General features: G+C 36.9%; 1 protein-coding gene across 3 annotated transcripts in view; it reads right to left on the bottom strand.

Moving 5' to 3' along the window:
• TPP2 (tripeptidyl peptidase 2) overlaps positions 1-26,811 on the bottom strand; it is an 88,237-nt gene that overhangs the window by 52,677 nt on the left and 8,749 nt on the right. For 2 of the 3 annotated variants that reach the window (XM_067536902.1, XM_067536900.1), the window contains exons 2-17: positions 26,011-26,139; positions 23,677-23,772; positions 23,302-23,406; positions 21,057-21,181; positions 20,025-20,188; positions 18,577-18,731; positions 16,847-16,923; positions 16,158-16,285; positions 12,760-12,859; positions 9,536-9,684; positions 9,242-9,357; positions 7,916-8,084; positions 4,852-5,009; positions 3,349-3,425; positions 2,458-2,564; positions 401-555 (exon numbers count right to left, since the gene is read on the bottom strand). In XM_067536902.1, the coding sequence (XP_067393003.1) occupies positions 401-555; positions 2,458-2,564; positions 3,349-3,425; positions 4,852-5,009; positions 7,916-8,084; positions 9,242-9,357; positions 9,536-9,684; positions 12,760-12,859; positions 16,158-16,285; positions 16,847-16,923; positions 18,577-18,731; positions 20,025-20,188; positions 21,057-21,181; positions 23,302-23,406; positions 23,677-23,772; positions 26,011-26,139 (2,010 nt within the window). The remainder of the gene's footprint in view (positions 1-400; positions 556-2,457; positions 2,565-3,348; positions 3,426-4,851; positions 5,010-7,915; positions 8,085-9,241; positions 9,358-9,535; positions 9,685-12,759; positions 12,860-16,157; positions 16,286-16,846; positions 16,924-18,576; positions 18,732-20,024; positions 20,189-21,056; positions 21,182-23,301; positions 23,407-23,676; positions 23,773-26,010; positions 26,140-26,811) is intronic. The other variant, XM_067536901.1, reaches the window with a different exon arrangement.

Here is a 26,811-nt window from a genome sequence, read left to right on the forward strand (position 1 = left end):
TGATATGATATTTCCAGGTCAGGGTTGAGGCATGTTGATGTGACAATATGAGGAATTTTGCATCATCATTGCCTCTACTGTGCCTGTTCTTCAAATAATAGATTTTGGATTACCAATCTGTCTTCTTTAACATGCCTTAAATTCAAAAGCAACTGAAGACACTAAAATCACTTATGTTCAGTTTTAATATTAGAATGGCGTAATTAAGAACACTAGTGAAACCGTAGAAATACAGTGCACTAATTTTAAACTAATTCAACATCATAAGTCCAAATGAACCCAGGCCCTGCTACATCGTGCTTTTTTTAATTCTCTGCGTAAGACATCAACAGAACCAATTTTCTTCCATGCTTTACTGTTATTTTTTTTTACATTTGTTTTTAAATTCAAATTAACTTACTAAGACGGGAAATGCTTCAGTCACTGAACCTTTTTCTGGCAAGGATGAGAATTTATAGAACTCATGGCTTCTGTATGCTTTTTGTTTCACTAGTTGAACCGCATGAAGAACAAACTTGGCAGCCACATCAGTTGAGCATGAACATACTTTAACTTCTAGATTAAAGAAAAACTTTGTCAAAACAGAGATTGGTTTCAGTCGCCAAAAAAGCTAGTAAGAATTCAAAACGTTGAGAGAAAAGCAGTTTAGCCTGACAAGAAAAAGAAAATTAGACTTCAATGTATTTGTAATTAAAAAAAAAAACCTGTTATTCAGCAAACAAGGAACTACGGGTGTGCCTACACGGGTATAAAAGACGCTCAGCACGGCTGTGGCTGATGACCCAGGTCAGCAGACTCAGACTCGCATTGGGAGGCTAAAAATGGCTGAGTAGAAATTGAGGCTGGGTACCAGCCTGGGTCCTAGCATTCAGGCTCCAGGCCGAGCCTAAATATTTACACAGCAATTTTAAGCCCCGCAACTCGAGTCCAACAAGCCCAAGTCTGCTCGCTGGTCCAGCTGTGGGTGTTTAACTGCTCTACAGATATACTCTAAATCTGTGCTTAAAGTAACGTCAAATTATACACATGCAAACAAGGGTGTCTCTTGAGATGGAAAAATCAGTGAAGCAAAAAAACACTGTACCGAAAATAAGTGATACTTGACAGAGCAATTAAAATTGTTGACTAAGCACTATAGGTTTTTTGATTGATTGATTGATATTTTTTAAACAAAACACCCTGACACTGGATTCCAACCTGTTCTGACCGAAGATAACTAGAGTTTTGCCATTAACATCAGACCAGACCAAGTGCCACAGTGGAAAACGATTCAGTTAACTTCTCATCCTCCATGTAGACCACAGCACTTTAAGGAGAGGAACACTTGGCCACTTCAACAACATGTGCTGACCTCAAAAGCCCCACAATTTTTTTTTTTTTTTTAAAAGTACAGCACAGCCACATTTTTAGAATGCCATAACTATAGTAATACTGATTTTTACCAAGACAAGGTTTAAGCTGAATCTACCTCTAAGCTATAACAATGGAGCAATTACACAACACTCCACATTAACCTAACATACCCACCCATCAATACACCCACCCACAAGTTATCTAGTTGGATTTCCCAAACTATACCAAGCAAACAATCCAATCTGCAATACTGGGTCAAAAGTACAAATTGAAGACAAAACCGAGTATGAATTCTATAACCTTTTATCATCCAAGAACTCCACACTCAAAACCACTCCCATACACATTAAATTATACTTTCACATGGAATAAGAGCCAGTAAGGACTTCTTGTTCACATACTGAGATTCATATATTCACAATTCCACCCAACACACTAGCCACAATAGATAATACTACTTACCTTAAAGGGGCTTTGAAGCTTAATTGTTTTTAAAGCATTAATATCTCTAATAAAGTGCAACACATTAAACAGTTATGTTAAGTTCTAAATATGTTTGTATTGTTTTCCAAGAAGAAACCCTTGTAAGAATCTCCATAATAGATATTAAAGAAACAAACAAGTGCTGAATGTTCCTCTTATCCTTCCTATATATGGGCAATTAATACAACTCTGCAATTAGCTTTTTAAAGTGAAATCCTGGCATGTCCCCTTTAACATCATACTCCTACATGTTTTAAGCCAGACAACACAAGGTCAATTTTGTATTACACACGCACGTACATGCGCATGCTTTTTTGTCATATGTGATATTCCCTTAGTGATGCAAATACACTATTATTATTTAGTGATTTTTTCTTGTAGTGCCACAAATCCAATCAGAATTAGAGTCCCATTGCACTACTTACTGTAAAAAGAGAAACAGTCTCTCCCCCCTTAAAAGAGCTTAAAATCAAGCAACAACAACAACAACAAAAGGCATTTCATAAATAATTAATTGATCTAATCCTCAAGTCTCCCATAACACTCCCATTGAAATAACTGGGAGTGTTGCCTGTTTGAAAGACGTAATTTTAGTTAAATTTGTATTTTTATCTTCCTTACCAGCCCACGTAGCCCCCTGAGGAACTTCAATGAAGTGTCTTCGGATTTGACCAGGCTTAAAATGCACATCAGTATATGAAAGATCATAGTGTGAAGAGTCTTCTATTCTGTGAGTATAATTTTAAAGTTCAATAACTACATCAAATGTCAAACTGAATAATCTTTTTAGAAATCTTAAAAGCGCAGCTACTGGAGTTAAAATCCCCATGGCTCAAATACAGATAAGACCAAGTGGCATTTGTCACTTTGGATAATGATGCCCCTTGCTTGCACACCTGGTTATTTCAGAGGGAACCCGCGTTCCATAACAGAAAGAGCTTCACCATTACCGCATGCAAAATAGAGTCTTTATAACCAGTCTTTAAAACATAGATCAGGTGCTTTTCAGAGCCCATCAGCATTACTCGTAGTAATTCATGATAGCTAGTTTTTGTCAAACATGAGCTCATCCCATTTCCCATAGGAGCCAGACACACCATCTTAACGGGCAACCTTGGCTTTATAATTTTGGGACCACAGTGAGATTAGTTTTTGCGCACCCCTGAAAAAAACAGTTATGGTATTTGTTTCTTCAGCTCATGCTGTGCCATCAGTACACTATAAATCAACTTGTGACTCATCACAACCCAGTCTTCATGCAGTACCACTGAGTGATGACAATGGCATTACATTATACATTATCTGAGCCTCTCTCTCTATATGGCCACCTCTGTATTCAGAATGGGGCAATTTGCATGACTCCTTCTGACAGAGGCCTTATATTGGCTTGGATATTGAGATACCTGAAACCAGAACTGCCTGAAAGTCTAGAGAAAGCAGCTAGGACAATACACCATTCTCAGGTATTTAGGTAGCCATGCACAGGAGATATAAAAAACAAAGTTCACTGACCTTGCTGGTAGAATAGCTGTTATTGGAATTCTGAACAAAGGGCCTGCGTTAGGTGTTGCTATATCATAACCGCACACCTGACAAATTAATCAAAACATTATTTAAGTAGTTACACGGCATCATGGTCCAAAGCAATCTAAAATTATGTAATATGACCTGACTCTTTCTGCACTGATATAATCACATCTGACAAGTCTAGTTACTTGGCTAGGTAGGGATTACTTTCAGCTCAGACCTCTCACTACACTACTATCTTTTGCCCCCTTCTTAATTCCCCCCCCCCCACCTTTTACATTTCCATTCTTGCTCTCCACATCTTTATTTTATGCACATAATTCATCAAACATTTCTTGAGTTCCAGTCTTAAATATCAGCACAGCTGAATCAATACTAGTGCCAGACCTTTGACATTTCTTCACTGCTACTGCAGTGCAATCAGATAGAAATCTCAATTTTTTAGAATTGTTCTAAAATCCTGAAAATGCTTTTTTTCCCTAATAGGAAAAAGATTATTTCTGTTGTTGCACATTTGAGGACTCCAAATGCAGTACAATGGAGAAGTTTTAGTGTTAGTCTAAGTTTTGGACTCTCTTTTTTCGGGTATTAAATGACATTAAACAGGTCAATGGGGCAAAAATGAAGGAGAGAGCAGAACATCTGGACTGAAAAACAGCCTCCCCATTTTATTCATTATGGCAGACACACCTTCCAACTCCAAATTCTCACCATCCCTCCCAACATACAGGGAAGCATTAGCCACTCAGGGCACATCTACACTGAAATAAAAAACCTGGGGCACAGTCACAGCTGGCCCAGGTCAGCTGACTCAGGCTCATGGGGCTCTAGCTGCAGGTCTAAATATTGCTTTGCAGACACTTGTGCTGGACATACTCTGGGACCTCCCACCTCACCTGAACATTTACACAGCAATTTTGTAGCCCTGCAGCCCAAGCCCCATGAGCCCGAGTTAGCTGACCCAGGCCAGCTGCAGGTGTTTAATTGCTGTGTAGATGACCCACAGGTTCAGCTATTTCAAGAGATGAAAATGCTAGATTTTTAAAAAATAAAATTCAAGAATAAAGAAAAAACATTTAAACACTATAAATCTGTAGATTGAACACTGAAAAGCTATACTAAGTCTCTTGTAGTGTTGTATTACAAGAGCTAACTGGAAAAAATTATCTGCAATGTAAAAAAACTAGACTACTAGTCTGCAAAAAATATAATTGCTTTTTGTCAATATTACAAATTTTTGCAGAAATAGGGGACACGGTAAAGAATGTCATTTACTTTTTTCCTGCATGAAACCACGATTTTTTCCTGTTTTAAATAAACTAATTGTGCAACAGCATTTTCTAACCAGTACAGGATAAAGTAAAATAAATGAAAAGCTTTGGATGCTATAATCTTCTAGAAAAATGATTTCTAAAAATTAAATGAAAATGACCACAGGAAAGGGAGATGGCACATACTTTTGTTTATAAAATACTAGTACTTTCATACCTCTGTGTAGTGTAATCCTTCTCTTAGACCACGTGGGTCCACACGAACATTTATATGCCTACATTGGTTCATGAGCTCTAAATGACTGGGACACTGAACCCATGGTGCATTTGAAGTTAAAGCTAAATGAAGTTGAAGAGAGATTCTTTCGGTGTTTTCTGAAAAAAAGATGCAATTTTTAAACTTTCAATACAATAATCCAAACAAATGTTTAGGTGCTACTGTAACCCAAAAAATTAATATTTCCACTCATGTGTGCATGTCTCACTATTACCAGTGGGAACCCACTCCTTGAAACCTTCAAAGAAGCTGCTTTTATTATTAAAAATGCCACTGGAAATGATCTTTCAAAAATGAGGATGATATTTTACTTGATATGGGATGCTGTCACTCAGACAAAAATGGCTACCATTTCTATTGGACAGGTGGCACCGTCACCATGAGTGAATTCTGGTGCTCTAAGATGGAAACCCTTCATTCTACCCACCCTCAGTGAAATTCTCATAATAATTGAGTAAAATAGTGACACGCAATTTTTTTTTCTTTTTTTTTTTAAATGACTCCACCGTGATTATCTAAGTGTAGGTTTACACTTGGAGCGGGGGTGTAATTCCCAGCTCTCCCTGAGCTAGCATGCAAACAGTGGTAGTGTAACCACAGTTCCATGGGCAGTGGCAGCCCAGGCTTGTTGCCTCAAATACATACCCATGGAGTCCAGGCAGGTTTGTACGTTGCATGGCTAGTCTGTGCCCCACTGCCCATGCTAATATGGCCACACTACTATTTTTAGCATGCTAGCTCAATGAGAGCTAGCACAAATACATCTACTCAAGCTCGGAATGACACCCCTAGCTCCAAGGGCAGATGTAGCCTAAAGGCCTCAATAGGATGGGTAAGTGAGGCATAAGCGATTTTAAGTTTTCCTTTCCCACTCCCTTTCAGGTCCTCCACTGTAGTGCAAAAATCAATGCATTCATCATGCTGTGACATCAGATAGAACATAACTATATCAGAACTAAAACATCAAGGTAACAGAACTATTCACTACTGAAGAATTGTATTGTATCCAAAATCTATGAAATAGCTTTTTAAAACATTGATACTCAAACTTCTGAAAGGAACACTTTCCATTGACTGATTCAAACAGCTCCTTCAGTAACTGACAGAACAATGTGAGGAAGAGGAATCATAGAAGATATGGGTTGGAAGGGATCTTAGGAAGTCATCTAGTTCAACCCTGTGCTCAAAGCAGGACCAACCCCAACTAAATCATGCTTACATGCTAAAATGCTTACTTACACTCACTACTAGACGCAACACGTTGAGTATTTATCTTAGAAATCTGCCCAATTAAAAATATTGACCTCTATTTTGTTAAACTGTGGTTTATTCCTATGTTTTGGAAACAGTCCTCTCTGAAGCAGAGAAATATAAAATAAGGAAGTCCCAATGGTAAACAGTGTCATGGCAGCTCAGCAAGATAGTCCCTTTTTCAGATGCAACCATCTATGCTCCAGAATCTAGAATTGTCTATTGTAGAAATGTTACCTAAGGTTTAACTAAATTATTGTTAAAGCTTGTATTGGTGAATTACCGAATTAAACTAAACCAATTTAAGCACGGATTAAACTGTTTTTTATAGATTTAAAAACCACTGTAATCATCCAATCCCACCTCCTGCAAAATATACCTCTGAAATTCCCTGAATTAATTCCAGTTTGAAGTAGAAAAATATCCAACCCTGATTAAAAATTGCCAGGGATGGATTTTACACAACCCTTGGCAAGTGGTTAATTACCCTAACTGTCAAATTTTTTTCATCTTATTTCCATGTGAATTTCAACTTCCTGCCACTGGATCTTGTTATCTCTTTGTTTACTAGACTGAAGAGCACCCTATTTATCAGATTTCCGTTCCTCATCTAGCTACTTATAAACTGATCAAATCAACTTTTACCCTTCTTTTTGAAAAACTGATTGAGCTCCTTGAGCTCTCCCTGTAAAGGCATACTTTCCAATCCTTTAATCATTCTCATGGCTTTTCTCTGAACCCTCTTAAATTTTTCAACATCCTTCCTGAAGAATACACAACAGAACCGGATGCGGTATTCCAGCAGCAGTTGCACCAGTGCCAAATACTAAGGGAAAATTCACTTTCCTACTCCGAGTCAATATTCCAGTTTGTATATCCAAGGATTGCATTAGTTCTTTTAATCAAAGCATCACACTGAGTTCATATTCAGGTGACTAGTCACTGTGACCACTAAATCTTTTTCAGAGTCCCTCATCCTGTAAATATAGGATATCTTCTTTGTTCCTAAATATATGACCTTACATTTAGCCATATTAAAATGCCAATTTACTGCCCAGTTTCCATATTCCATAAATCCATATTGCTCTGTATTAGTGACCCATCATTTTCATTATTTACCATCCCCCAGTCTTCAGATTGTCCCCTAGCAAGTCCTTTATATAGAACTTTAGCCCTGAAAGTTTGGAGTCACAAGAGGTCATGTCCAGGAATTCATTATTTCTCAACTAAATGCTTTCATACTTGAAAGAGTATACATTCTCATAGAGGGCTACATTAAGATGCAAAAACTGAAGTTTTAAATTCACACAAAGTATACAAGTTATAGGAAATTTTAAAATGTTTTGAATATTTTTCCCATGCTGATGTAAAACACTTGAGATTTTTCACTTCAAATTTCTCCAAAATAAAGGGAGAGACCCCTGTGGTAAGAACAAACATGAAGGATGTCACCTTCCAAATGAAACTGTAAAAGAGCAGAGAGTAAAAACAAGGATTTAGAATGGAAGACCCATCTTGATTCAGCTGTTATCATGAAAAAGCCACCTTCATTCAACTCTCGTAACTATAATTAAGAGTAGCAGCTTTTTTATAATATAGTTAAATGCCATAACACTACATCACATATTTTTCATTCACACATATAGTCTTGTTTCCCTGTGTCACCTAATTGTGTAATCTTTAGACCCAAGTCCTCATTAAATTTACACAATGACATTCCTAAATATGTTTACATAACCAGCTTTTTCCCTACCTGTATTCTCAGGAAAAACAGGTTCTATGCCAACCCCATGGTCAGAAGGTGCAGTTATCTGGACAGGATCTCTGAGGTAGATTCCACGGTTGTTTCCAACAGTAAGAGTAAAACCTATGTTACTTGTGAATGATGAATTTTGAATGAGGTAGTCATAGGCTTTATCAACCTATTGAGAAAAGACAGTTTTCCAATATACCAGTTTTAACCCTACAGTAGTCAGAATATAAAATACACAAGTTCTAGATGACGTTTTTAGAAAGCATAGTAACTAATGATAGGGCAACACAAGGGGTCGGCATTTGTGTCGCAATGGTTATACTTTATTTCCTATGCCAGCAAGTATTGCGAGGACTACAGTGCTCTAAAACAGCCGACAGTGGCTATGCACAAAACTGCAATAGGGAGCTGCATTCAAGATGCCTTGACAAGGCGTCATTGCTGGAGGTAGGGCATCTTTGGGCATATTACATAACCCGAAAGAGAAAGAACTCACCTTCCCCGATGAGGAAAAAATAGTCTAAAGATGTGGGTTAAAATTTTCAATATAACTCAAGGGCCATTTTCAAAAGTGACTTAGAGCTTATGTTTCAGTGATTTTCAGTACTAAATATAACTATTAGGACTCAAATGCTGATCCCATGTTGCACTATCATTAGTCCCTATGCTCTGTCAAACACCATAAACTATGCTTAGGAGCCCAAGTCTTATTGAAAGCCAATGACTCAGGGGTTATTGAAAATTTTACCTGTAATTAGTTTTTAAGTAGGCAATATAGTAAATATAGATGGTTTATGAACACTACATACACTATTGTCCAAATGCATTTCAAATATTTTTTTGTTTTAGTTTGCCATTTAAAAAAATTATTGGTGAATAACTCCAATGAAAGTCCTTGCTTGGAAAAAAACAAACAGAAGAAACAGGCTGCATGAAAGCAAAGGATCAGGAAGTAGCAGATTCAGCAATCAACCCACAAGCTAACTGTTAATATAAATCAACCAGTATTATCATTCAATGCTTTTGCTATCACACCTAATGAAGTCATTCTACTTAATTGTTCAGATTATTTCATGTATTTGACAGCTATCTGAGTATATAATCTGTTTCACTGTAAGAACTTCTTTACAGCCAGTTTTCTATTTGTGGGGGTTTTTGCACAGCAAAGAGAAAACGCAATTCAGAAAGAAAAATGTGAGGATGATAGACCTGTGTAGTATTTGCAACTATTTAACTTTTTCCCTCCTCAAGTGACCAGTTTTCAAGTTGACAACATCCTTTTAAAGTTGATGATTTGCATAATTTTGCATCTATGTTGTTAAATACCTGAATAATACCATGTCCTTGTGCAAACACTTCTATGTTTTCAGCCTTCACTGCAGTATTTTCTAAAGCTCTTCTGACAGAATGAACAGTGTAATGGACATCATTAGCTTTGAGTCCTGAAATTACAGTGTTATTGATATAATATTAAAGAACATGAAGATTCAACATTAACAACTAATATTAAATGTAAGAGACCTAGATTACTTCACTAATATTATTGAATTTCAATTTATAAAATTGTGCAATAATGAAAAGACAAAAATGTACCTTTAGCAAAGAGACAATATTCATTACCTGATAGTACTAAAGCAATGCCTCCACATGCATTAGGTGAAGACATAGATGTGCCATTCATGAGCTGTGTTCCTCGTAAAGTCCAGTTAGGGACAGATGCAATAGCTCCTCCTGGTGCACTGATACTCACGCCAAGGGCTCCATCGGTACTACAAATTTATAACACAATTATTGACTTCCAAATATCTGTTTATACAAACAACCATTTCACATGAAAGCTACTGAACTATTATATTTAAACCTATAAGTATTTTAGTGTTAGTCTGCGATTGCCAACGCTACTGTACAGGTACTACCAAATTCAAAAAGGTATAACATTAAACAATGATTTTTTCTTTTATCATTTTCATACTATAGTCATCATCATCTATGCTGCTCAAGGTCAATGACTTGACTATAAAAACTTAACTTAGGAGAAAAAAATTGAACTCCTGTAACGTATATTTTTGGAAGTGGTGGAAGAGATTTTTACTTCTCTATCACAGATTCCAGTTTGTCAAAGAAACAAATCTCCTAAACAAAAGTTAGACACCCAATATTGTATTTAAAGTTATTTTAGATGCCTAATAATCTGTTAGGTTCTGAAATATGACATATCAGGCATAGGACAAATGTACTTACCCATTTTCTTCCCCCACCAAAAATGATAACAGTGAGGAAGAGCAGGAAGGGATGAAAAACTAAGATCTTTAATTTTTGGTTTGTGGTCACCAAACACTTTAAAGGTGATGCCCTGGGCCAGAGCCAGCACAGAGACACATTGTGGCTTTAAGCTGATTAGGGGCTGCTTCAGGGACTGGAGAGGCTCTGCCACTGGCACAATCCAGACACAAGTGGAGGCCTGTCTAAGTAACAGCCACCTCCCACCAAGCTGCCCTATGAGACGGCTCCAGATCTGCCTGGAATTTCTACAGCACTGCATGCTGCAACACCATCTCGGTATGCCCATCTTCTACGCCCATCCTAGGTTCATCGGGAGCCAATCTTACAGCAGTCTTCTGTCCACAATTCCTGTGCCAGGAAAATCTCCAGCCAGACATGGGGTTTTTAGAGCCCTTTTGTGCCATTCCAGTCATTTTACACAACATGAAGGGAATCTCTCTCACGCTTGATATTTTTTTTTTTTTACTGAAATGTACCATACCTAAACAACCTCAATTCTCCATGAAGAAAATCTCCCCATTCTCAACCACATCATTCCTGTTCTCTCTTTCTGTCATATCATGTTTCATCTAACCTAGGCTGTAAACTCCTTGGAACTTCTTGTGAAGCTGTAGACACAGTAAGAGAGCATGCCTAACTAATGTGCAATATAAATAAATGCTTTCCAGCTCTTCAAAAAGAAATGTTAAACTGCCTAAATATATGGTAACAGCCGTTAACTGGGTCAGAAATACCAAATACCAATCTCCACAAACAACCAGTTTCCTTTTTCACTTTTCCCCATGGAGATGTAGCTAGGAGCATCTTGATTTTTCTTTTCACATCTTTTTCCCTGTTCTTGATTTTTAACATTAAACACACAAAAACAAAACAAAAAGACTACAGATGTCCAAGTAAACAAACACTATGCTTTGGCTATGGACAATCTGAGAATCTCATGTTCCAAAAGCACTTGATAACTCGAATTTATAAAACAAAGGGTCAGTAAAACTAATTTGCACAGCCAAAATTGGAAGGATAGCAAACATTAGGGAAGAAATAAAAAATGCAAAGTGATCTGGAAATTAGAACACTATACTGAACACAGTAAGATGAGCTCATAAAATGTAAAAGAATACTGAATTCCTATGCAGAGTAAATAAAATGGAATAGTCAAATTGAGGGAACACTTATCTAAAAAAGCATTAAGTTCAAGGCAGATCTAAGAAGACGCTACAGAAGTTAAGATCACACTAACTGAACTTCAGATCCCTGGGGTCTTCTTTGCACTCCAGCTTCCTCCAACCCAGGGTACAATGAAGGGGCATGCTTTATATTCCCTAGGCCTGCAATCGGAAAGAAAAATTTTGCCAACTTCCCCCTCATGGCCACTTAGATTTAGAGAATCCTGACATAAAACGGGACCATTGTTCAACTTATGTCTTTTTGGAGACATATGAATTCCAGACAGATGAATCAGATTTACAGTTTTTTGAGGATCCTCCTGGATCATAAAGTTGAATTGCAAAGAAAAATATGCTCTTACTGCTCATTTATGATGTAAGTGCTACCTAAAAAAAAAAAAAAAATTTCCTCATCTTTTTTAGAACAACATATGTAGAATGTTATTTCTGGATTTTTTCTTCCCCTTCCCCCCCACCCCATTTGGCAAAGACGTCTGTGAAGGACTTAAATAGCAACGTCACATGAAGCTGAAATCAGAGTTGCAGTTCTCATTCCCCCCAAATGAGAGGAAAAGAATTACCTATTCTTAATCTAAACCACTGCATTTTCCCTTTTCAGCTCCATTTTCTGCTGCATCAGATGCAATGTCTAATCATTTAGCCAAGCAAAAGGAGAAAAAGTGGACGCCTGATATTTTCTTACAAACAGCAAAAAGACACAGAATTACTTTAGATCTTTGAGGCCATATTTATGTATTATAAAATGCATAATTTTATAATTTTTTTATAATATTTTTGCTTTGCAAGTGACCTTTAATGGCCCATGAAAAATCCTCAAACAGGTTTTGCACATGGAGCAACGTGATCAGTGACAAGACAAACTAAGCAGTAGTCATGATTGTAGATCCCTTTTGCTTGCTCTTCAAACAGTGCTCAAAGTTACTAGAGAGCTGCAACTTCACACAAATTAACAAGCCTGAGAAACTCCAGAAAAGGCCAGACAGAAGCATCTTCACAGTAGTGTTTGTTAGCTTCAACGGCTTTTAGCAGTATTAACATTTTCCTTTGAGGGGGCAATGACAGGTACAGAGAGCTGCAGAGTAAACTTTCACTAAGCACAGGAACAAAAGAATCAATAACCGAGAGCACTGGTATTCTACATTTCCCTGAGGTATAAGGCTAATGTTTTATGGAAAGGCAATTTGATTTTTTTCTTTGAAGTGTTCCAATGTCCTAAGTATCAAGAACCACAGGAGGTTTGACATCAAATAACAGGAGTCCATACAAAACACTTCTCATCTGTAAGTTACACTTCTCTGCTACTATCTTTTGACAATTTGATTCTACAATTAAAATCACCCTTGAAGCCTATGAACTTGTGAATTATACATAACCTACCTAGGACCCCTTGATGACCAAGTATACTGATTTGCTGGTAATTTCTCTCTCAAAGAATATTCAGCAACCATCATATCAGGCGATACATATGCACCAACACCTATAAAAAAAAGATTTCAGTATTCTCAGCTTCAGAATGAAGCAAGATCTTAAAGACAACCTTGTTGTAGCCTACAGCATACACAAAATAAAATATACGTACTACATATTTAAAGTTAACTGTTTTAAACAATTATATTTTTAATAACATTGTAAGCTTCAACCAGCATAAAGTTTGACAGATACTGAGAAATAGTTAAGTTTTTCCTCAATAAAGTTTTGAACTTTTAGAGAGTAAATTTGAAGGCCAAGCAGCTAATGTATATTGTGCCTATTTCAGTCTATAGCCATTGTCATTATAAAATACTTCTTAACTTGTAATATCACTAGTCTGGATATATACATTTTACTTCCATACATACACACACAGCAGAACCCCATTTATCTTGTGTGTACGTGTATATATTTAAAAGCATATTTTTATTCAATTGCAGTAGTACGCATTCACTTTCCAAGTTTTTAATTGTCTCAGACCACAAATTCCAATGATTTTGGAAAACAAAGAATCTTGACAACATAAATATGTGCAAAGTAAAGATTGGGAGGTTTGAAAAGTCACATGCTGTAGTAAAGTAAGACTTGAGAATGAGTGGTATGGAAACAATTTACAATGTCAGTTACAGCATAGCTATACAAGTTAATTATTTGGGGTTCTCAGAACAGGTTTCCCCAAAAGAATTATTTTAGGTGAAGTATAATGCACTGACAACCTTTTCAGCCAAAGTCTCATTGTCTGGTCCTCTCTAGTTTCCTCACTTTAAGAAGCAGCCCTAAATTCATCTAGTTAGAATTTGCTCTCCTGCCCTGGTCATCTGTCCATGTCTGGCCTATAGAACCTATTAGAAAGAGAGATTTGCCAGGAATATTGAGATTTACATGTCAAGATCTAGTCATTCTGATATACACAATTTCCTTTACTATTAATGGGATAAATAAAGTTATTTTCTCCTGAAGATTTCAAAATACTCAAAAAAATCCACATCAGGTAAGAGCTTGTCTTCACTGCAACAGTTAGCATGAGTTACTACACTTTAGCTACTCCATTTGACTTAGGCCTGGTCTACACAGAACGCGGATTTCGGCAGCAGTCAACGGGAGATATGCAAGCTACATATAGTAACTTGCGTATCTCCAGTCGACTTGCTAACATCTACTTACCACGGTGTCTCCACTGCACTGCGCCGACGGGAAATGCCCTCTCGTCGACGCAGCACTGCGCTTCTTGCTGGGGTGGATTAACAGAATTGACTTCCGGGTTCGATTGAGCAAGTCTTCACTGCCACTCAATCGAATCTGCAAAATCAATTCTGCACTCCACTGGCAGTGTAGACATACCCTTTGAGTAAAATTTGCTTATCTTGAGTGAGAGCAGCCACACTGCAAAACACTCAAGCAATAGAGCTGTAGCATCATAGTTTAATGCTTCCCACATCGACAGAAGAGATTCTTCTGTCAATGTAATAAAGCTATCTCTCTGAGAGGTGGTAGCTACGTCAAATGAATAATTTCTTCCACTGACCTACCTCTGCCTACACCAGGGTTAGACTGACCTAACTACGACACCCAGGATGTGAAGTTCCTCATGGCCCTGAGCACTGTAGCTACGTCAATCTAATGTTTAAGTGTAAATCAGGCCTTCGCCTACATTACAAAGTTTTATCAGCACAGTTATGTCAGCTATACTCCCAGTGTAGACGTAACTACGCTGACAGAAGAGTGCCTTTGTCAGATTAGCTAATGTCATTCGGGAAGGCAGTGCAGCTATGCTAACACAACTCCTTGTGGCAGCTTCGGCTGCATCTCCACAAAGGGGTTCTTCTGGCATAGCTATACTGGCAATGGCTATGTAGTGTACACAGAGAAGCCCAAGAGTTCATGTCAGCAGCACTCAAGCTTCAGCCCATACCCAATGATGGGCCAACTAGCTTGACTTTAAAAGGACCGTTAAATCAAGCTAGAGATTTGTGCGAGAGAATGGGAGTTGGATTGGGGCAAAACCTGAGTTATATCTCAAACTAACACTACAGTGAAGACAAGGCCAAAAATCAGTTATTTCCATTATGCTGGAGGGCCAACTAGACCTCTCTATGTTCTCTCAAGGTGAGAGCGAGTCAGATGTGGATCTCTGAACAGAACCCACAAGTTCTGACTCCAGACTCCTGCTCTAATTATTAGACATACTAACTAGTTTGTTTGTTTTTTAAAAACATGTTTAGTGATACTTCCATTAATGATCTTAAAACAGTTTTTGTTTATGCTTACAACAGAGGTATTATACATTAAAAAGGTACATTTATACATATAAAGGTATTATACATTAAAAAACAGACAGAATGTGGCTCTGGGAAAATCAACGAGTTATTCTTTTAAAAATGATGGTTTCAGTATTTTCATTGATTATTAGTTTATCAAGTGTACCAATGTCAACAAGAACAACAAATTTTGATTCCAAGAATAGCTTTTGACAGATGCAACATTGCAGTTGGATGGATTTTTTCAAGAATCTCTTTGGATAAATGCCAAATTTTAGATCCAAGTTACAAAGCTGGGATTTATTAGGGAAGAAAGGAGGAAGCTTATCAGAGTATCTGACCTAATACGTTTGAAACTGTGGTTTTTTCCTATTCAAAATGTATCTTCTGAGCCTAAGACATTTTGTAAGAGTTAGATGGGGACCAAACTTAGCTGTTTCTACAAACTGCATTTTACTAATAGCAAGATGACCAATGATGTGAGTGGAGCAACCTTTTTTAAATACAGACAATTACACTTATGAAACATTTTAAAACCATTCTTTTCAATAAATCTGATTATTTGCAAGGCTTGCCTTCTACAAGTTTATTAAAAAACTGTATCAGAAATCAAGACAAACTGCCTAGCAGCCTCCTGTATTGTTCTACATCATTAGCCATTAAGGTATTATTAGTTGTAAATATTGCCCAATTCCACCCAAAGGAAGAAGAAGAGGCTGCTCCTTGTTTACAATACAAATTTACTACACTTTCAGACCAGACAGCAGGCTTCTTAACATTAACAAAACACAAATCTCAGTTGCCACACATGTACGTGTACACACATGTACACACTAAGAATGCGGCTCCATTAAGACAGTTAACCTCAGGGACATACAAAAGATTTTACAATCCTGTAAATATAAATTTGTTTGCTTTGATAAATACGAGATTGCAAGCTCTTATCTCAGTCACTTAATGTAAGTATATAGCTTGAAAGATCAACTATTTGGATATTTTCTTTAACTGTATGATTTATTTATTTATTTTAAAAAGAGCACTACTTACCTATTACACTAGATGTAGTTCCACCTGGACATCCTACTGTAGAAAGGCAAGGACCATTATTCCCTGCACTTGAAACATAGATTACATTGTGTTTCCATACAGCTTCATTAATTATTTCACAAATTCTCCTAAAATAAATACAGAAAATATATAATTTAAGCAACAAAACAATATTTTCTTTCTCCTCCTTCTCAGTGCCCAAGATGAAATTCAGGCAATGCTGAAATTGACTGCAAAGCTCTGATGGGACCAGGATTTCACACCCTACCTTTATTTTTCATCATAGCTGAATATTACTCAGCCTACTGGCCAGAACTCAAAGGGTCACTGAGTAGGGTGTGGGAGTTGATCCCTGAACAATTTTAAAAGGAAATGAATCAATTAGCAAGATTAAATTCTATTCTTGAGGAAAGATTCTGTAGTAATCCACATATTTGTAAAGTGATTATTCCTATGACTTTTTTCCCCCAGTGTTGCAATATACTACAAAATATTGACAATTTCAGTAGGCTCACTTAATCCATAGACCAAGTTCAGCAATTTGAGATGTACTACAACAGTCTAATATCAATGAATTATTTAGTGCCTAGATTATTTACTCCTGTTGACGGTGCCATTACACAAATGCAACAATTTTTACCAGTTTTCTTTGGTATTAAATGTGGTTATAGTAAACCTAGTGCACTCACCCAGAATTTGGCCAGTGTGTCGCTTCTCCATAGCTGTAGTTGACAAGATCACACTTGTATTTTATTGCTTCTATCATCTGTTAAAGATTAAATTAAAAATGTTGACCACTGAAAATCTCTTAGAGATGGCAAAGAACACCATCTATATAAACCAAACCATTATAACCCTATTTATAACATCGATAAATGAATGTTGAAGATTCTGATGAATATTCAAGTTTTTGTTAAAACAAATTTGTTTCATTTCCAGCTTGTCTTTTAACTAAAAATATTTTTCCACTGTAGCCAATAAATGTTGCACAAAGTTCAAGCTTTGCATAGCTGAATTATCAACTTGTTCTCATATATCCAGGATATATAGGTAAAAACTTGGGTGTACAAGACACTAGGGACCACCATATGTTTGTAATCAGTACTGCCCAGTCTCTTTTGCTCTGCAATCCAATCAAAACCCAGTGGAGTGGCCCTTCATTCCAGTGTACCTTCATACTAGTCATATGGAGGCAGTTCTACAAATCACATGTGATTTTTGTATTTGTTAATCCCTTTTTGGATGGAAATAGTTTACATCCATCTTCTCTTCCTTTCACCTGTTCTACAATTAAAGTTATGTGAGGAGTAAGTAATGAAGGTCTTGTGCCTTCGTTGCTGAAACTGAATATCTTTAATTATCTCTGAACAGTAGCTGTGAAAGTAAATCCTCTAATTCTTAATGAAATTGTTGGATACATATTGGTTTCTCTTCTTGGTTCATTTGTCGTCTAGTGTAACACTAAGTCCATATACAATGCTATATGAGGCAAAGAATGTTAAAATAATACACAAGTAATCTGTCCCATATGTTAGAATCTTCTTCTCCAGTTTTTCACTGTACGAGACTGAAAAAAATTGTATGCACTTCATATAATACAAAATATATATTGTGTATTAAAAAAAATCTGTCTTTGAGAGGCTTGCAAAATGTCCTCTATTTTCACTAATGAATCTGGCACCTCTAGACCTATAAAATATGGGAATGCCATCAATAGTCTGGTATCCTGCTAAAAGCAACAGCCTATGCAGGATGCCCAAAACAAAACCACATTATAAATACCGCAGGGATAGGTCCAATGAATTGGTGTCTTTTTGGTAAAGTGGGATACAGAATGCTGGGCTAGACAGAGCACTGGTCTGTTTTGACAGCAATTTCTACGTCAGTTGTGCCATGCAGTACTTTTTGACAAGGTAAGTAGCTTTCTCTTTCTCTCCAAGTATAATCTTATACCCCAATGTCTGAAACTTCATAACCTCGATCATTTTCTACCTATTAAAAGTGTCCCATTTCACTTGATTTTGTTTTAATTCTTGTTTAAACTTCTCCTTTGATATTTTTCCAACTCTAGGAAGCAACACCTGATCAAACTGAGTAATGCCCTTTTCTGACAAGCAAGTTACTTTTATGCTTAACTATAAATGAGAATTTTAAGCTAGCTATGATTTATTAAAATATTGTCTCCAATAACATGAAAACTTCTATCAAAGTTATACATTGAACAACTCAGTATCTAACTCAAGAATTAAGCTTTTTTGGAGGCAACGTTGGTGATAAATATAGCAATGCCGTTTTCCACAAATGTCTGAAATTATACTTTATTTTCTCTGCTAGCTATTGAGAAGATATACTGACACCCTCATGGTCCTGATGTCAATCAGCTTAATTTAATTACCCATTAATTCAGCAAAACACTTACAGCTCTTATTAGGCCAGTGCCAGTTTCCATCGTGCTTAGTCTTGTATCACCAATCTTGATTGCAAGAATCTGAGCTCCAGGAGCCACACCATTTCGTTCTGGCTCTTCTGGAAAATATCCAGCAGCAATACTAGCTACATGTGTCCCATGTGCTCCTGAACAAATTAAAGAAAAAGCATATTATTGCATGTGCTGAATATATCATGGTAGAAACTTCAGTTATGCCAATATAAAAATGTTATAATCCAATTAATTTTACTGAGCAATTTATACCATTAAAAAAAGCTAATCCCACATGGAATTCAGTTTCTTCAGAAGTGTCCTTACTTACTAATTTTGACATCTATACATTCTTTAAATCTACTGATTATGAATTGTCACTATCCATTTTGTTTGTGCATTTCACGATGGCTTTACATTTTAGAAAGCAAGCAATTATAAAATTAACTATACCTGATGCTTATATATAAAACGCACAAAAATGGAGTAAGAATAGGCAAAGCTGTAATTATAGTGGTACAGTTGTCATTTCAAAGGAAATTTGTACAGACAGCTTTCATCATGCCTCGGCAAATCAAAGCAATGGCTAAATTTGTCTAATTATACATATACACATATTCATTTGGAAGCTACCCTCCACTATTAACCATTCTTTAATCATTCAAGCTGCAGGGGAAAGCAATTAAATTTAGTCACACTCTATTTAAAGTCATGCGGAAGCAATTAAGTTTAATAGCCTGATTCTCTTCTCCCTTACACCGGTGAGACTCAGGAGTAACTACACTGACTTCAATCATGTTTATTTGTAAGAAGCCAGCATTATCAAGAGTATCAGGACTGCAGTGCATAGAACACAAACAGGAAATCATCTACTCGTTTATTTTAGCTATTTCTATGCTTCTAGGGGCTTATTCTAGGGCACCTTTGATAATGATCTGTACATTTATACCATACTCACCACTGTGGCATTTAACTGCCTAATCAGAAAGCTGTACCCCACCAAGGTGGAACTATTCATGTGAGAAAAGGTCTGTTCTTGCTTACGTTTTAACTGCAATTTTATGTATTTTGATTTTTGAATGTAGTATTTTTGTAAAATTCAAATAAGATTCTCACCAGCAGTAACATTTTTTTAAAAATCTTTTATAATTTTATTCATTAAAAATCATCAGAAATGGCAAGAGCGTACATTTTCAAATTAATTTTACAACGCCTCAAACTGATTTAAGCAATGATTTTTAACCATTATTTTAATTGCCTTGATTTAAAATTGCCTCCCCCCCTCCAAGGTCTGATCCAATATGGAAATTTTACCAGTGATATAGTGACACTTACATTTTGACTCAATGAAAATGAAAACTACTTTATTTTATCAAAGAGTGGCATGACCTCTTGCTTGCTTGTTGAGATACCTAAAATAGATTTCATCTGCAATTAAAACAAATTACCTCCACTGGTCACAATAGAAAGCAGGTTCCCTTCATCATAAATGTTCACAGAGTAATTCAACATCTCTGAGATGCCAAAAGATCCATATTCTTGTCTCTCCTGGTAGGTTCTCAACACAGTGCACTTAGTGAGGTCACCACTCTCACTTGAATCAATACAGGCTCTGTTGATACAGAAGAGTATAAAATAACCCAGATCAATCTGTAATAAAAACCCTTGGCTTATCCTTTCCCATATAAAATTACCACAAAATTTTAAGATTGCTTTAAGTTGTCTAGTTTTTTGAGACTGATAATGGTCAAAAATTTCAAACCCAAGTGTCCAAAGAAATACACCTCTATATATTGATTTAGGAGCCTAAGTAAGAATAACTTGATTGTGTGAAAGTTCTATATCCTATTGACTTCAATGAAATTTGTGGTTGCTTAGCAACTCAAGGAGAAGGAAAAAATGTTTAATAAAAAAAGACAGGCCATTTTTATCCAGATGCCTTAACACAGATTTAAAAGCCTAACTTTAGGCAAAAATTTTAGAATGCTGGCCACTGTACAAAGTTTTATGTATTAATTTGTGTAGCTACTTAATGTAAAGTTTACCATCCGCAAAGAAAAGAGTGACATGAAAAGACTTGAGAAATTTCAAGTTATAACACTAGCTAATAACTATTGTCAAAATGTATGAATTCTTGGCTAGAAAATGGCAAAAATACTAAATACAAGACTCTCTCTTTCTCTAGACCCGACCTCACCCATAAATTTTCAATGGGACTCTGCACAGTCTCAGGGGTCCGCATCAACAAATCCTGATGCAGGAACAGGGCCTACATTCCTAAAACTGAAATCCTGCTAAATGTAACAATTCTTTTTACAACATCTTTTATGTACTAACTCCGCTACATAAATGTTTTTATAAAGTAATCATCAATAACTACCACTTATATTTTATAGCAACCCAGAACACAGTTTGAACCAGTGCTTTAAAACATTCAGAATTCAAGCATTTTAGTTAGAAGCAAAAGCAAAAGAATTTACCTCCAGGTCTCACCATCATGCCATACTAAGCAATCATAGACAGGTCCAGGATCATTGTATTTTTTTTCCAAAGAATTTAACAGTTCTACTCTACTCTGAAGTTCCTCCTTGATTAGTTTACATTCCTTAAAAAAAAAAAAAAAAAAAAAAAAAAAAAAAAAAAAAAAAAAAAAAAAAAGGACTTAAAATATATCAATATTTTCACTTTTAGCAATACACAGAGTCAAGTTGTGCAACAACTTTCTTTCCTAGTAAAAATTCCATATGACCTAATATGCGTGGAAAAGTTCCCAACACATTTATTATAGTGCATTAAAAAAAACCCAAGAAACATCAAGATACTCATCGGTCATGATTTTCGGATATTGTTGTGGAGATTCTTTTTACAGTTTCCTAAGCAGAAGTGTTTAACTATTGTAGAGTTTATAGAAAAAATGCTAGTATTTATTTATAGATAACAATCTCTAACCAAATAGATATTTATGACCCTTTAACATGGATACCCTTATCTATTTAGGCTACTTTTTATGTAAACAATGTTATATATATATATATATATATATATATATATATATATATATATATTCTAACATATTATACATTTTGAAATTAATGTTCTGCATGTATTATATTTAACTAAATTTTAAAATATTTTTGGCACACGTCATGATCAATAAACCTGTGGGTGCTACAGAAGTGACAGTGACCTACATTACGGATAAAATTTGCTGCATGGGTCACATTCTCTGCTCCACTCATCAATTACTAGAAGTTAAAACTAGATGTGAAGCTATAATTCCTCCCAACTTCTGTGACCTGCAGTCTTCAAAGGAGGGATAGGCAATATGAATTAAGACAGAATAAGAGGGAGCTATAAAATGGAGACCAAAATCAATAACTAGGCATTACAGTTTACTTTTCTTTAGAAAGCAGAATCTACCACTACTATACATTTTCACATGGCAGAAGAGAAAGGATAAGTTTATTATTTTGCAGTACTCTAGTAATCAGTTCAATTACTGATAACTGTCTCTTCCATCTCTTTCCTTTCCTCTTTCCTGAAGTCTGAATGAATAAGGTATCACTAATGCTATTTGTCAATAGGTCTCCAAATCACTCCGTTTTGCTTCATACCAGTGTGTTCTTTAGCTTCCATTGTTGAGAAAATAATAGAATACCTTGGCTGCATGTCAGAACAGAATGGAAAAGGGGAGATGGGAATGATCAGCAGTAACTATTTCCTATATTTTACAGAAACCCAAGATGTGGGGATGCAATCCACACAAGCAGTGAACAACTGGTAAGCCTCCTATAAGGCCTACCAGCCTTAACAGTATCTTATAGATTTAGAATAAATTTGAAGCGTGGAAAATGCTACATGACTTGATACTCTCCTTAAGGCAGTTTTGGGGCCATACTCCCTCTCCCCCCTCCTCGCCCCCCGCCCCGAAGCTGTAGCCACAGGGTTGGAGGCCAGAGCAGAATTGCAAGTGGGGGCCAGGAATGGGGCTGAGAGCGGAAATAGGGGCAGAGCGGGGCTGTGTGCCGCTTCCTCTCCACCCCTGTTGGGGTCTGGCCCAGCTCCCACCATGCCCCCCAAAGGTTCCTCCTGGAGGGGCACGCCACACAGTTTGGGGACTTCTGCCTTAAGAAGCAATAAATGTCCACCATGGAAAGTGTCAACAAGTAACATTTGAAAGTAAGATGTGTGGTCTTCAAAAGTGGCTACCAGTGCTTCTGCAAATGAATACAATAGAAGTATTTATCTTAGGTTCTTTATTTATAGTTCTGATTCTTGTATTTTTAAGACGTAATAGCCAGAAGACTGATGGAATCATAATATACTGTCTAATGGAATTAATATGCAAATGACTCTTGAGTGCCCTAAGAGGCTCATAGCACTTAGTTTTATTGCCTTTCCCCTCAATTGAGACAATAGAGAATATAAATGAAAGCTAAATTAACATTTTGAATTTATTTTAAGTTGAGACTACAACAGACCACTGACTTCAGAAGAAACACAACATGTACTAAAGAAAATGGAACTTCTTCACTAAAAATTAAAAGATGTTTGATAAAGTGAAGATAATATTCAAAGCATTCATGCATGCATTCTATATTCTCATGTCAGAACAAGATGCAGTGACATTCACTCAGTCTGTCTTCTAAAATAACCTGGGTTTTTCATTTTCTAATTGTCAAATAGAGCTTTTTAAAGTCTCTTAAAAGCCAATACAATACAAACTTGTGAGGGAGAGTTGTGAACTGCATCAAACTCATCTAGTTTCCTACAAGCTTCTGCTAGTAGAAGTCTGTGAATAGGATCCCAATGTTTTTCCTTGTGTTCTTTCTGTAATATAAAAAAAATACTTCAATACATTAGTTTACATAAGAGACACTCGTACATTTTCTGAACACCACATCTTTTAAATCATTTTACAATTCTGATTTGGGGCACAATAACTACAGCACCAAACAAAAAGCTTGTTATATCAGCAAAGAATGAAAAGAAAAGTCTACACTATAGCAATTTACAAGCCACAGTTTTCTAACAAAACCAAAAAAAGCAGAGTTAAAATATTAGAATATCAATACAAAATGGAAGTAAAAAATAAATTACCTGAATCCTCTCCTTAAGAGCTTTTGGGTAGAAATCATAGCCATTTTTTATGCCAATGTGATACTTGCCTGAAGGATTTACCCAATCTGTTGGAATCTAGAGAACAGATAAAATTCAGAAATAGATATATTTCTTGCTCTCAACAGGCAATGTGCGCTAAATGTTCAAATGTTCTATATAAAAAAAATACATGGCTAAACAGATGAGTAATGGTTTCAGTTTGCAATGGTCATTGGTTCAAGTCCCGACCTACAGAACAGTAAGTACCAACTTCTGTGAGATAAGGCCGCAGTCTCAATCCAGTTCCTAGTGAATCAATAACACAATACCCAGCACTATACAGTTGATCATATCAGAAGGTGCAGGTACTATAAAGGTATGGAGAATTAATGATCCCTTTACAGAGTTGATCCCTCTAGATCTAAGAAACACTGCCTAAGCAGACGTTTTGTTTATTTTTTTAAAATATCAATATAATGGGCAGGCCTGCTTACCATGGTAAAGTCAAACAGCAACAAAAGATTAAATTGAATTCTCAGTAAATCAAGCTCACTGGCCCCATAGCTATGAGTTCAATAAGGGCTGAGGGCAACAGCCTCATATGGCAAGGAAAAACTAATGGGACAAGGATTCCATGTGCAATCACGAACAGAGTGAAAACACAGGAAACTCCAAGGGGTTGACAAGTTCAGATAGTTTCAACCTATCCTACCAACTGCCCCTCTACAAGGCCATCAATCTGGCAACAATAGCCAGACATATGAGACCATTGTTAAGATTCACCATCTCAACCAGCTGCTTTCCACAAAATCATTCTCAGACTTTCCAGATGCTGTTAACATTGAGGAAATGGGATGGCTGTAACCAGAACCTTCTCCCAGACTGCTCAGTCATCTGCTGCTGCTGATTATATTCTGTCTTAATTATGTCAATTTTTAATACAGTAGATGCTCATTAGAAGCAATGTATAGGTGCCCTTTTGCTATGTGCTCCTAAGCAGCTGTTGCTGTTATGGGGAGTGTCGTCTGACTAAAGATATATGAAGAGTTAAGGGAGTTTTGGAAGGGCTGCCATGTTGTGAAAGGCGGGAACTGGGGTGTATAAATTGGCAATGGGGCGGGGGAACCCTGAGTTTGACAGGGGAACCCCCAGTTGGCAAAATAGCTGAGCGAGCCTAGCTGCCAATGCTCCCACTAGCAGCTTCATGCTCCACCCTGGCGAGGATGGATGGCTGGGAAGGGCAACCATGAAATGGAGGCTAGCAGAGATGGGTGAGGGAAGAGGACAGTCCCCCAACCCCTTACTGCAAATAACTACATCCACACCCTGCCTCTAGCAACTGAGATCAAGGGGACAGCTCAATGCAGAACAACAAACCTTCCCACTGCCGCCTGCAAGCCACTCGCTAAGGAAGAGAGAAGGAAACCTTCCAGCTGTGCCTCTGCTGCTCCCCTGATTCCAGCTTCCCCTCCCCTCCCAAAAACTCCCTCTATTCCAGATCCTCCCTCTAAAGTCCCCCCACACATGCTCTCCATGCAAGCTGTATAAGGCAGGGCAAGTGGACGGAGCTGTATGCCCTGGAGCTGCGATGAAGAGCCAGGGTCAGGAGGAGAGGGGAAATATGCAGTATTGGGGAGAGAAGGGGGGTGGAATGCACTGACATGCCCCACCAATCTTCACCCTGGATGTGACATCACAATGTCACAAATGTCGTTCTGATGCAGCAGCTATGTTGTTGTAAACGAGTGGACAATTCATGGTAAGGAAAGTGCTCCCAGGGGAAAGATTACTTGTAAGCAGCGGTTGCTCTTACAAGATGTTGCTGCAAACAAGTATATATTGTATGATAGTTCTTCCTGCATTTTACACAGCTGATCTTCACAAATGCCCGTATTTTTCATATCATCACAGATGTGCATCTGGAAACAGTCTAAAACTTGTGAGGACTAGTTTTTTCTGAACCAGGCTTTGAAAACCAAGCCAGATACTTAAAATTCACTGTGACAAATCCAAGGTAATTTTTATTACAGTAGTTTCTTTGGGTTAATATTGCGGTTGGTCCCAATGTGCTCAACACTGTAAAAAACCCCAGTAATAGGCAATCCTTACCCAAAGAACTTGCAGTTTAAACAGATAAGCCAGACAGAAGATAGGGGGAAGGGATATAAGACTATACAATGTGACGGCCAGCAAACCTCATGTTAGCTTTGTGTAGGTTTTCACTAAAATGGGGATTAATTACACAGAAAGACAAGGGAAAGAAGAGGTGCCATTAAATCTGAAACACCAGAAAAAAAAAATAAAAACCTACAGCAAAAATACAGAAATGCTTACCTTCAGAGTTCTTCCTGAAAGGCCTATAATTTCTCCATCTTTGGGTTCTACTACGGTGGTAGTGTTTACATCACCACTGCCTGTTGTATCAATTATGTCAATTATTTTGGGTTTCCCATCCGTTGTAATCTGAAAACATAAGAAAATAAATGATTATTTGAGATTAAAATGTGGCTGTTAGAGTTGCATTTTTAAAGTATACACCCAAGACTCTCTACAAACCATTAATTTTTTAATTTATATAATAAAAAAATATCTACCACAACATTATAGTGGCACGGGAATCAATGCATCATGACATCTGTTTAAAGATGGACCTTTCTAAGTTCTTTAAAAATCAACAAATTTAGGGCAAGACTACACTACAAAATTAAGTCAACCTAAGTTATGACGACGAACAGCTACCACAGTAATTAAATTATAAGAATGGCCATGCTGGGTCAGATCAAGGATCCATTTAGCCCAGTATCCTGTCTTCTGGCAGTGGCCAATGCCACGTGCTTCAGAGGGAATGAACAGAACAGGAAACCATCAAGTTGATCCAGCCCATCAGCCATTCCCAGCCTCTGGCAAACAGCAATCCTGACTATCCTGGCTAATAGCCAGTGATGGACCTATCCTCCTTGAACTTATTTAGTTCTTTTTTGAACCCTGTTATAGTTTTCGCCTTCACAACATCCTCTGGCAAGGAGTTCCATAAGTTGATCGTTCACTTTCTTTTGCTTGTTTTAAACCTGCTGTCTATTAATTTCATTTGGTGATGCCTAGTTTTTGTGTTATGAGGAGTAAATAACACTTCCT

This window comes from Emydura macquarii, unplaced genomic scaffold, assembly GCF_026122565.2.
Source record: "Emydura macquarii macquarii isolate MOO-44397 ecotype Brisbane River unplaced genomic scaffold, CSIRO-AGI_Emac_v2 contig_3671, whole genome shotgun sequence".
Classification (NCBI taxonomy): Eukaryota; Metazoa; Chordata; order Testudines; family Chelidae; genus Emydura; species Emydura macquarii.